The sequence below is a fragment of the Thrips palmi genome, unplaced genomic scaffold (assembly GCF_012932325.1).
Source record: "Thrips palmi isolate BJ-2018 unplaced genomic scaffold, TpBJ-2018v1 HiC_scaffold_17, whole genome shotgun sequence".
Taxonomy (NCBI): Eukaryota; Metazoa; Arthropoda; class Insecta; order Thysanoptera; family Thripidae; genus Thrips; species Thrips palmi.
The window spans coordinates 11,454,735-11,465,442 of NW_023144626.1; the positions used below are offsets into that span (position 1 = coordinate 11,454,735).

The 10,708-nt window shown below is 44.0% G+C and overlaps 2 protein-coding genes and 1 non-coding gene across 3 annotated transcripts; 1 reads left to right on the forward strand and 2 right to left on the reverse strand.

The window, feature by feature from the left end:
• Positions 1-1,018: 1,018 nt before the first annotated feature.
• Positions 1,019-1,091, reverse strand: Trnaf-gaa. The gene has a single exon. It is a non-coding gene; the product is annotated as a tRNA-Phe (tRNA).
• A 1,499-nt stretch (positions 1,092-2,590) lies between these two features.
• Positions 2,591-3,904, reverse strand: LOC117644056 (uncharacterized protein F54H12.2-like). The gene has a single exon (XM_034383242.1). It carries the CDS (start codon positions 3,902-3,904, stop codon positions 2,591-2,593), a length of 1,314 nt encoding a protein of 437 aa, XP_034239133.1.
• A 4,659-nt stretch (positions 3,905-8,563) lies between these two features.
• On the forward strand, positions 8,564-10,708 carry LOC117644057 (putative nuclease HARBI1). Its single transcript, XM_034383243.1, has 5 exons — positions 8,564-8,673; positions 9,651-9,792; positions 9,875-10,013; positions 10,078-10,237; positions 10,438-10,708. Exons 1-5 carry the CDS (start codon positions 8,564-8,566, stop codon positions 10,706-10,708), a joined length of 822 nt encoding a protein of 273 aa, XP_034239134.1.

The following is a 10,708-nucleotide window of genomic DNA, read 5'->3' on the forward strand; positions in this document are numbered from 1 at the left end:
GAGTCTAATCTCATTTTTTAAATTAAAATGACTCTCTTTTGCTTCTCTCACTAAGGAATTATCCAGTGATACGTTTTGAATCCCAAAAGGTGAAGTCAACTAAATTAGCAGAAGCTGTTTACACCCTTGGCCGCTCGCCAGATAGCAGCACTGTCCAGGGGCTGGTCTCCAGACAGGGTGGCTTGACCGAAGGGTTGCCTACCCTACACGGCGCTCATGGGCAAAACTACTAATCAATGATAGTTTTTTGCGTACGGGCCAGACCAGCATCTCCCTTGCAGCCGGTGTCTCGTAGATTTAGGGCGGTTTAAGGACACGCTGGTCCAGCAGACTGGCCATCAGTGGAAATCACATTCTTTTTAGTGGTTTTAGTGATTATTTTATTGTTTTTTTGTTTGTTTTTTCATCAATTTTTTAGTCAGTTTCATCAGGAGGATAGAATGCCATGATTTCTTGGGCATGTTTGCACAAGGCCGACCAAGATGTCAGCCCTAAATATGTGACTACATACTCAGCCCCTTTTAAATTGACTTCTCTTTCTATCATGATGAAGCGCTTATCTCTGTCATGCATGAAATGAATGACATGAGATAGCAATCTCACATAGCATCCTGAGTGCTCTCTGGTCTGTCCAGACAGATGGGCCGTTATTTGTGGACAAAGCCAGTGTCGTTCAGAGTAAAAATCACTCACTTCAAAAATGGTGAATACATCCTGAACTTGGCCTCTTTTCAGTATCAGTATGTTGTCATAGTCATGAGAGCAGGTGTTAAGGTTACGCTGTGCCACCAACTCCTTCCCTTTCGATGCGTTGAGAGTAAATGAAAGTGACTCCATCGCGCTTGGCTGCTTTCGTCTGAATGATGTTACAGTGCGGGAAGCTCGGCTTTTTATACAATTTTTTCCTCCCTTCGGTGTTCCGCGCGCAAGTCTGTACTTGATTACAGGGGAAGCCGTCCGCAAACGCGCCGCCGGGGAAAACCACGCCGTGACGAGACGGACCGGTAGAAAAAATAATTGCCGTAACCCGGGATCGAACCGGGGACCTTAAGATCTTCAGTCTCACGCTCTCCCGACTGAGCTACAACGGCAAGCTTACTAGGTGTGTGTTTGAATACACCTAACAATCTATTTTTAGGTTATGGGGCCTAACCAGCATCTCCCCTGCAGCCGGGAATGGGGGTGGGGAGGTGGGGAAATCAGCACCATTCAATGTCATCCGCTGGACCAGCGAATACTTCGAAAACGGTCATGCCTAGTTTGAGGAGAGATGTCCAGGCCGTCAGTCCAAGATAAGTCTGACTGAACTGTGGCACGCCATCCACCTCCTTGAAATTTGCATCCCTCTCAATGAGAATGAAGGGCTTATCCCGCAGCATGATGTAATGAATCAAGTGGGACTGCATGCGGTCATAGTGACCAAGGTGCTCCTGAGTTTTCCCTGTGAGGTGGTCTGTGATTTTAGGGACCAGCCACTCCTTCTCCAGGTAGAACTCCTCTATCTCATCAAGACTGTACTCGTCTTGGAGAAAGCCTCTTTTCCAGATCTGAACTGAGTCTGTTGCTTGAGCGGCGACCAGCTCCTTCTGGTTCCAATAGTTGAGCATGAATCTGAGCGACTCCATCGTGTTGAATGATGATGTGCACTCAGTGTGTGTCGCTTTTATACTCTCTCTGAACAAGTCAATCAGTGCAAGTCCAAACTTGTACTCTTCTTGTCTTCAGAAATGCCGAGAAACCCCAGAAAATTCTTGGTGTTTTCCAGAAACCCCAGAAAATTTCTACTGTTTTCCAGAAATGCCAGAAAAATTTCTTGTGTTTTCCAGAAGTTTTTTTTGCGTACCACAAAACTTTTTTGTGTACCAAAAACTTTTTTGTGTACTTACACGTGTATTTCTTATGGAGCAAAATTTTTTTTGCGTACCAAAAATTTTTTTGTGTACAAAATTACTTTTTCATGTTTACAAATGTTTTTTGAGCACAAATTTTTTTCTTGTTGTCATTTTTTTCTTGTGCACGCACGTTGTACTTTCGTGTCGTGTCCTAACACGCAATTCTTTTTGTTTCCAAACATGCGCTTGTACATTTTGTGTACCACTCTGTCGTTTTTTTCTGTGTCGGAACAAAATAACTTTTTGACAAAGGAATGCAGCGAAATACCATGTGCGCGGTGAATCAAGTACAGCAGACAGTACTCTCCACACACTTGTGAATCAATGGATTGTAAACTCGCATGATTGTAAGTCCACTTTTTACAGAGTCGGTCAAGAAATTTTTTGTGATTCGGGACGATGGGTGGCATGCCATAGGAGTCCCAGAATTCACCCTCGCCGTGCTTTCCGATGTAGAAAGCAACCCAATGCTGACCTGGTTTTGAAACAGGATCCGTGTTGGCAATCAGCAAGGCGGGGCGTTTGTGTAGCCGATGTGGTAGTGTGTCCGAGGCAAACACACCTTCGAACATAGGAGCCACATGTTTATCTCTTTTCATGAGCGAATCTAGGGAAAGTCCATCCATTTTTTTTTAGTTTAAGTGATTGTTTTATATTTTTGTATTTGGTTTTTTAAGTTTTATTCTTTTTTAACTCTTTTAAACGTTATAATCGACAACAACGTTTCGATGTTTGTCAATCTCAATCAGATTTTGGAATTCGGCATACACAATGCAATTTATAGGTTGGGCAAGAGGTGCTGCGAACTTGAGTTCCAGTCTAAGAGTACCTTGCTTCTGGAGATTCCAGTGGGGCTCGCTGGCCGAAAGGTCAGGAGACAAATCGAAACAGAAAAGTGTGTTCCCTCCGGGGTAATCAGAGTAGCTGATATTGTTTCCCTCGTCTTTCCAATGTATTCCCGTTCCACAGAAAAGGGTGTTGTAACTTTCCATGTACAGACCGTTCCCAAAGTCAGGGGTAAGGGGTTGGGAGGGGACGGGGTGGCCATCAACCATGAGACTGAGGTAATTGATATCAAAATGTTGGAAATTAAAACCATTCCGAGCGTAATCACCATTGAAGGCTCGGTTGTCTACGAAGCCAATAATGATTCTTTGTGGTAGTTGGTTCATAAAAAGATTGTCCAAATTTTTATCGCGCAGCCCTTGTGTTATCGTGACTGTTTTGATGTCAACTCGATTCACAGGGTATTTGGCAGGCGACTTTTCAAGAGCTTGGGCATGACCCAGCATGACGGAAGGGGAAATGGCAACTTTTCGGATGTAAAGAGTCGCGTCTAAAAGTTTGATGCGCTCAGTGCCAGCAGTAGACATGAGAGTAAAGGCATCTCGGTTCCGAATGAGCTTAATGCGCAATTCCACATTGTTCAGCAAGAAATGATCTTGATTAAAGAAATCAATATGCAGAGGACCCATGAGTTCAAATTGACGACTGTTTGAAGTGCGAGATCGCCGCCAGGCCAGTCCAAGGTTTTCTCGGCCATCGAGTGAATCGAAATGGCCAGGTGTGTCCTCGTACCACATGCGTTGTGTCATGTGGGACTTTTTAGCCGAGGCGTCATAATTCATGAGAGACTCTATGTAGGCTCTGTAAGCATAGGTCATGCTTGAATGACTAATGACTTTTTGATTTAGACTCACATCGACTTGGCTCCAAAGAGCGTGGAGGGCGTAATTTACTGGAGCAGCATCATTCTGATCGTTTGCAACGATATCTGTGCCATCTGCCTTTACAATTTTGGCTTTCACATACAAAAGAGTGTGGGCGGGGTCAATGTACTCATGGCCTACTCCCGGTATGGAAAATTCGACCGTGTTAGAGGAATCTAATGTGGTCAAGGGTTTGTAAGGAACCCAATGAGTCGATTCAAGTGCGGTCTGAGTGGGTGGAATGATCCACAGATCCAGCTCAGATCGGAGGCACTCTGAAGAAGCAGCATGCATGAATGCCATTTTTTTCTCTAGGAAAAGTAGTCTGCACTAGAGACGGTCTTTCTCTTACGAGTCTTCGGAACGTTATGAGCCTTTCGGGCTCGTTTGCGCCTTTTTATAGCACCAGACCCTGCCATTTGGTCAGCTTTCCTTTTGGCCTGGTTGGCCAGGTTGCCCGCGGCCTCCCCGACGCGTTTGTTCATGCTTCCCCGGAAATTCGCGCCCTCCGCGACATCAGCCAGTACCGCGCTACCCGCCCGGGCCGCCTCCTTCCCCACGGCCGACGCACCGCTCCGGAGAATGGGGAGAATAGTACGGAAAAGACCGCCGAGCCAGGAACCGATAAGGGAGGGTGGGGCACCTAGTGACAGGGGCACCTAGTGACACAGGGCTGCCCTGGCCACCCTATGGCACTTTCAGACACCTTGAGGTGGCTTATCTAAAGGTCTTGTGCTGTGGAATCATGTTCAAGTGAACGTGAGACTTTGAACAAAATATTTTAGCCCCTAGGATAAAAGCAAAAAAATAGTTAGGCAAAATCACAGATTTTACGACTTTTTTACAAAATGCTTTCTCGCCATTCTTCCAGTACACGGCACTGCCGATCATTCTGGCACTTTTAATCAATAATAAGGACCTCTAGTAAGTTGTTTTCGCTAAACCAGCTCAAACATATGATTTCATTTCTTTTATATCAAATTATGAACGGAAATGAGCCCCCGGGGGGCAGGTAGTGACAGACACACTCTATTTACCGTATTTCAACGATTTAAACGTTTCAAAACATCGATTTGGCAACCGCGAAGTAAATTGTCACCGATTGTCACACAACGAAACATAAATGAGACTAATTTGTACGACAATTTCGTAGAACATTGAATTTGATTGGCAATGTAGTAAAATGCAGTTTCTTGAGGAAAAATGGCTCCGTTCAGAATGATTTGATATTTAAAAAGCTTAAAGAGTCCAAAACAGAAAATTTCCAATTAGCTTGAGCGTCGCTCTATGCTGGTATGTGAGTTATATGACCTGTCACTAGGTGCCCCGGGCTGGGGCACCAAGTGACAAGTGCAGAGGTCTGCGGGAAGCTATGTAAATAATAGAAATAGGTGTTGTCGAAACGCCACAACATGTTTTTGCGATCAAGGAAGGATCAAAGCAATCTTCTGAGGAGAAAGCAGATTCATTTCTCGCACAGTATCGGAGTGAGTCCCAAAATCCAAAAAGTGTCACTAGGTGCCCCACCCTCCCTTACCGTACCCCTTCTGGAAGGAACTACCCGCGTAAAATTGCCCTAAACCGCCACCGGCCTGCGTGACGTAATGGTTCGTTATTTGGTTTTGAGGAGCCATTTTTTTCTAAGACACCTGTCTAAAGTGTACCAGTAAGGTCAACGTCCCGTGTTCAAATGGGAGATAACGCCCTGCGTGGTCCCTTATATCTATTTGGATCGTGTCAAACGACCGTGTATTTATGTCGAAATAAATCGGATGCTCGCAGTGAAAAATAGTCATGCTGCCGAACCGTGCATTTATATCTACTGGGACCGTGCGGAGTATGGGAGCCCTCGTGTGCCCAATGATCTGATCAGCCAGAATGTCCATGTAAATAAAGAGTTGTGATGGAATGCCCAAACTCAATTCAACGGGCTTGACGCCACTAATTTTTTCGTTTGCAGGGTAAGGGCCGTGGTGGTCCAAACCGAGCTGCAATGCGAGGCGAGGGGAAAAGTGGACCTTCATATCGGGCCTTTCGGGCTGAAAGGGCTGAAACTCGACTCGGCGATCGGCCGTTTCGCTCAGTGGCGGGTCACCCTCAATGTCATTGTTGAGGACCGACACCGCAATGTTTACTGCCTCCAGAAAATCGGACTTAGAAGGAAAGCAGCCGGGTTTGACAAAAACCGTGTCCACAGAGCCAGGCGCCAGTAACGTGATTTCGTTTTCCCCTTCAATCACTTGAGCGATCGTGTTTGGATAGTGAAGCTCAATGAGAGCAGCCTGCCGTTGGCCATGCAACTCCATTCGCTTTGAGAGCTCTATTTTAAAATGGGATGTTTTTGGCTGAGCGATAGCGAAGCCCTTGCCGTGTTTGGGCGCGCTGAAAAGTGACTGGTCGTGCGTCTGTCTGTTTGTACTCACCAACGATTCTCAGCAACTACAGTGGCTATAGTTTCAAGATTTCGTATTTAACGTCGCCTTAGTACCCCCCAACACGAGTTTGTTTCAAATCGTTGTTTAGTATCGTTTGAAATATTCAAAGCATATTTTTGAACCAGGTCATTAGCGTGGTTAGGTTGGCAGCGCCGCAGCGCTTACCAATTTCTCATACCTGCGGGTCCGCGGCTCTCAAATACGGGACTTAAGCAAATAAAACGAAATAAAGAGCAGAAGGGTTTGGAAATGAGATCGGCCTTAGTTTTTCAACATTCTTGAATGATTAAAACCCTTATGGAACACCAACACAGCGAAATATGGAGAATGGTTTCGAAAATGATTTACGTGTTTCGTTCCCCTCTCCCCCCTCCCCTGTCAGAGGGGAATCATCTCCAGGTCAGTGCACTTTGACAAAGCATTGTAAAAAAGATGTTTTTATTTTGACCTTTTGTATTGTGCGCATCTTCTTATTTCATACTAGTGTCATCCTCTTTTTAAAATTTTCAAACTAGAGGAAATCAGGGAAATGCAGAAATAACTTCTGTTGAAATTGGCAGGCATACTTAGTTTGGATTCGAGAAATTCATTCTATTGCAATGCTGCAGGCTGACAAGAGTGCAAAAGTACTAACATGAGTTTATTAATAGAATCAATATATGGTTGTGTATATTTAATCCTAATGGAGTTTGAATTGATATTGGTTTCAATGAGACGACTCAGGTTTTGAGCGGTAAATGAATTGGTGATTGGATTTAGTGAGACGATTCCTTTAACTTTACCGAAGTTAATATAACTGGTACTACTCAGTATTGTTTGCATGAGTAAGATAAATTATGTCGGTTCATTAAGCCTTGGGTAGCCTTGGCATTGGACTCTATGTGACGAATCACTGGATTTGACAATAATTGGTCCCCGTTAACTGGTGCAGATCAGCCTACCCTAAACTGACTCTCTTAATATTTACTGTGATAACATGTTCCAATCAATATTGTTTTATTCACTGGTTCACAATGAAAGAATGACAAAATGTTTCATAAGTATAACTTATAAAATTGTGAGTTCATTAGTTAAGAAAAAAGAGTTATCGAATAGTGACCCAAGCATACGAGTAGCCAATTAAGCGATTCAATGCTGGCAATTGAATTTTACTCGACTGAGGGATTCGCTTTGGTGTGGCATCAGGGAATTGGTGGCGACAGAGGGTGCTTCATGAAGACAAGTAGGAACAATATGCAGAAATTGAGTCTAAAGTATTGTATGTAGTTTGCAGTGTACTGGTCACAAAAACTACATTTATTTCAATGCCAATCCTACATTTTCATCTAGAGCTACGCAATTTGGGGCAAAACTTTCCAGGTTGAGGTTTATGTATTTCCCTGTAGTTTTCAGTGCGCTGACCTCAATATAGACATCTTAATTGTCCCCTAACCCAAAATTTAACCGATTTTTGGTTAAATTTTTTGAAATGAATTGTACAGTATATTAGACCGTCCCTTATTTTTTCGAATTGAACCGAGACAAAAGTTCGTGGTGCCAAATTGTTCCATTTGGTGAGAAAACACCTCTGCCAAAGTTTGGTGGTGCTACGATATCGCAAGGCCGAGCCTGAGGGGCCTAAGTGCAAATTTCAAAAATCGGCCGATTTCGGAATTTGAAAGTTGTCTTTCAAGTAAACACGTCATTTTGATGCCCATAGGGCGAAAATTTCAAGCGTTTTGCCGTATCTCGAACCGTTATGGCCGAAACGGCGCTCTGAACGCGCTCCGCCACCGCGCGGAAGGCCGATCTGGACCCAACTACGACGCTTTTGGGCTGCACCGAGCCGCCCCGGAGGGCAGTGGATCGCTGCGTCGCTGTCAGCACCTTCCCAAAACATGTGTTTGACTAATTGCATAGTAATTGGTAGGTTAGATTTCAATACAGACGTGGTTAAGACCAAATTTTACACCAAAACACGCGAAAAATGCTATTATGGCTAAATTTGACACTTTGAGGGCATATTTCAGCATTTTCCTATTGAGTAATCCCACTAACCAAATTGGAATTTTCAGAGATAGTTCAGATACATGTTTTGGGAAGGTGCTGACAGCGACGCAGCGATACACTGCCCTCCGGGGCGGCTCGGTGCAGCCCAAAAGCGTCGTAGTTGGGTCCAGATCGGCCTTCCGCGCGGTGGCGGAGCGCGTTCAGAGCGCCGTTTCGGCCATAACGGTTCGAGATACGGCAAAACGCTTGAAATTTTCGCCCTACGGGCATCAAAATGACGTGTTTACTTGGAAGACAACTTTGAAATTCCGAAATCGGCCGATTTTTGAAATTTCCACTTAGGCCCCTCAGGCTCGGCCATGCGATATCGTAGCACCACCAAACTTTGGCAGAGGTGTTTTCTCACCAAATGGAACAATTTGGCACCACGAACTTTTGTCTCGGTTCAATTTGAAAAAATAAGGGACGGTCTAACGCCACAGGCAGCTACCAGACTCCCACTGGTCGTCAGTTCGACGTGGCAGTGGCGCAGCCAACGATGTCCCAGTACATAGATGAAATTACAGAGGCCCTCAATGAGGACGTGGTACTATCCCAAATGATCAGGTTTCCTGAAAATATTGGGGAATTAAATATCTGCATTGATAGGTAATTAATTTTATTTCTAGTTATTGACAAAAGGATTAATTCTCACCCTGCCCTAACACAGCTGGCGGCCATGGGTTCTGTCAGGAGAACTTGATCGAATTTTAGGCTACACTCTAAAAAATAATGTAGGATTTTGTAACGATCTTGATACAAAATTCTGTAACACGTCAGTCGGTTACAAAAATTTGTATCCTTGATCCTAAATTCTGTATCACGTCAAGAATGTTACGAATTTACGAATCAGTGCTTCAAAATTCTAAAACTGATACAAAATTCTGTACTTTTCGTTTCAATATTCACAATCAGTGATATAGTTCCATGTAAAAATGCGATCTTTATGCAAATAACTGTAACTGATACAGAAAACCGTAACATATCGTTACAAGTTTACATATCGTCTGATGCAAAAATTAATAACGCAAATTCAAAGTCAAATTACGAGCTTAATTTTAACATCACAGTTGATCGGGCGAAAAGTCCTAACGTGGGGCATGGTACTTTAGAAGCTTCGGGCCAGGAACTGTCGCGCCGCAGGGCTCGTTTCCCACCACTACCTGGGCATGCAGCGTGCCCGCTCGGTGTCATCGACAGTCTGAGGCGTGCCTCCCCATACGGCGCTGTGGCGCAAGCGGTAGCATGACGAGCTGGCAATCCGGGGGACCGGGGTTCGGTTCCGGAGAACGCAGTTCGGTTTCCCCGGGTGTTCGGGAGTACATGAGCGACGGAGCGAATGTGTAGGAATGAACGATCGTTGAGGTTCAAATTTTGTTTATAAAACGACAAATTTTTCTGATTTTTGCATTGCAGAATTCTGTAACCGGGAAACAGTTTACCGTAACGCGTGATACAAAATTTTGTATCAGTGCTGATACAAAATTCTGTAACATTTGTAGTGGAAATTACTGCGTAACCATGTTACAGAATTTTGTATTGAAATTTTTTTGAGTGTAGTAATTATTTTCATCTTTGGTTTGCAGAAATCGTGCTCTAGGAGGGCAACTACGTGGTACACTTGGGTACACTGACGGTACCCTAGTAAAAATCATAAAGCCATCTATTCGCAACAACAGAGCTGGTTTTATTGGAAGGAAGAGCTTCGCGAGCCTAAATGCAATGATTGTAGGTAGCATTTCATGAGAAATGTAGTGAGCATAAAAATGGCCTGTACTAATCCTTTTTTTTTCCTTTTTTCTTTTTTCAGACATGTGACAGGAGAATGTATGTCATGAATGTAAATGCAAGGTTTCCTGGTGCAACTTTCGATTCGTTTGTGTTCCAGGGAAGTGCCTTGAGAACTAGAATGATGCAGCTTAATGAGCAACAACCCTGCCACTTACTAGGTATGAGACTTGAGACTTGAATAATACAACAACCGGTGACTTTAACACTTGTGCTTTGCTACAGGGGATGCGGGTTATACATTAGAGCCCTGGATGATGACACCATTTAACCGAGCAGATCGGCCTCTTCTTGATGACTCGCCGGAGGCCCGGTACAACCATGCACACGCTAGTGACAGAAACGTTGTAGAACGTTGCATTGGTGCTCTGAAAGGGAAATTCAGGTGAGTCCTGCCCCCAGCCCCTTCAAAATTCGAAGGCCTGTTGCAAAGCCCCTCCCCCTCCAAAAAGAAACAACAACGACAAACCAATGATGTAAAAGCTTTATTTGGCACATTTCTAATTTTTTGCCTCAAATCAGCATCTTTTTCTGTTCCAACACCCTTATCTTCTGTTTTTGACTATCACCAAATTTTCCTTGCAGGTGCCTTCATGATGAACGGGTCCTTCATTATAACTATGTTAAAAGTGGCAAATTTGTAAATGCTGCATGTGTCATTATGAATTTGGGTATCTTGGGTATTCCAAATTATATAAATGAGGAGAACTTACTCAATGACAATGTTAATGATGCACTACCAGAAGAAGACCTTTTTGATGACGAAGATGGTGGTGTAAGAGTTCATGCATTACTTGCCCGAGGAAGGGAAATTCGTAATCGGATTGTGCAAGAGTTGGAAGAAATGCGTAATTAA

Coding starts and splice junctions, on each gene's coding strand:
- LOC117644056 (XM_034383242.1), bottom strand. CDS start 3,904: ATGGCATTCATGCATGCTGCTTCTTCAGAGTGCCTCCGATCTGAGCTG.
- LOC117644057 (XM_034383243.1), top strand. CDS start 8,564: ATGTCCCAGTACATAGATGAAATTACAGAGGCCCTCAATGAGGACGTG. Junction 8,674..9,650: donor TTAAATATCTGCATTGATAG/GTAATTAATTTT, acceptor TTTGGTTTGCAG/AAATCGTGCTCTAGGAGGGC. Junction 10,014..10,077: donor ACAACCCTGCCACTTACTAG/GTATGAGACTTG, acceptor GCTTTGCTACAG/GGGATGCGGGTTATACATTA.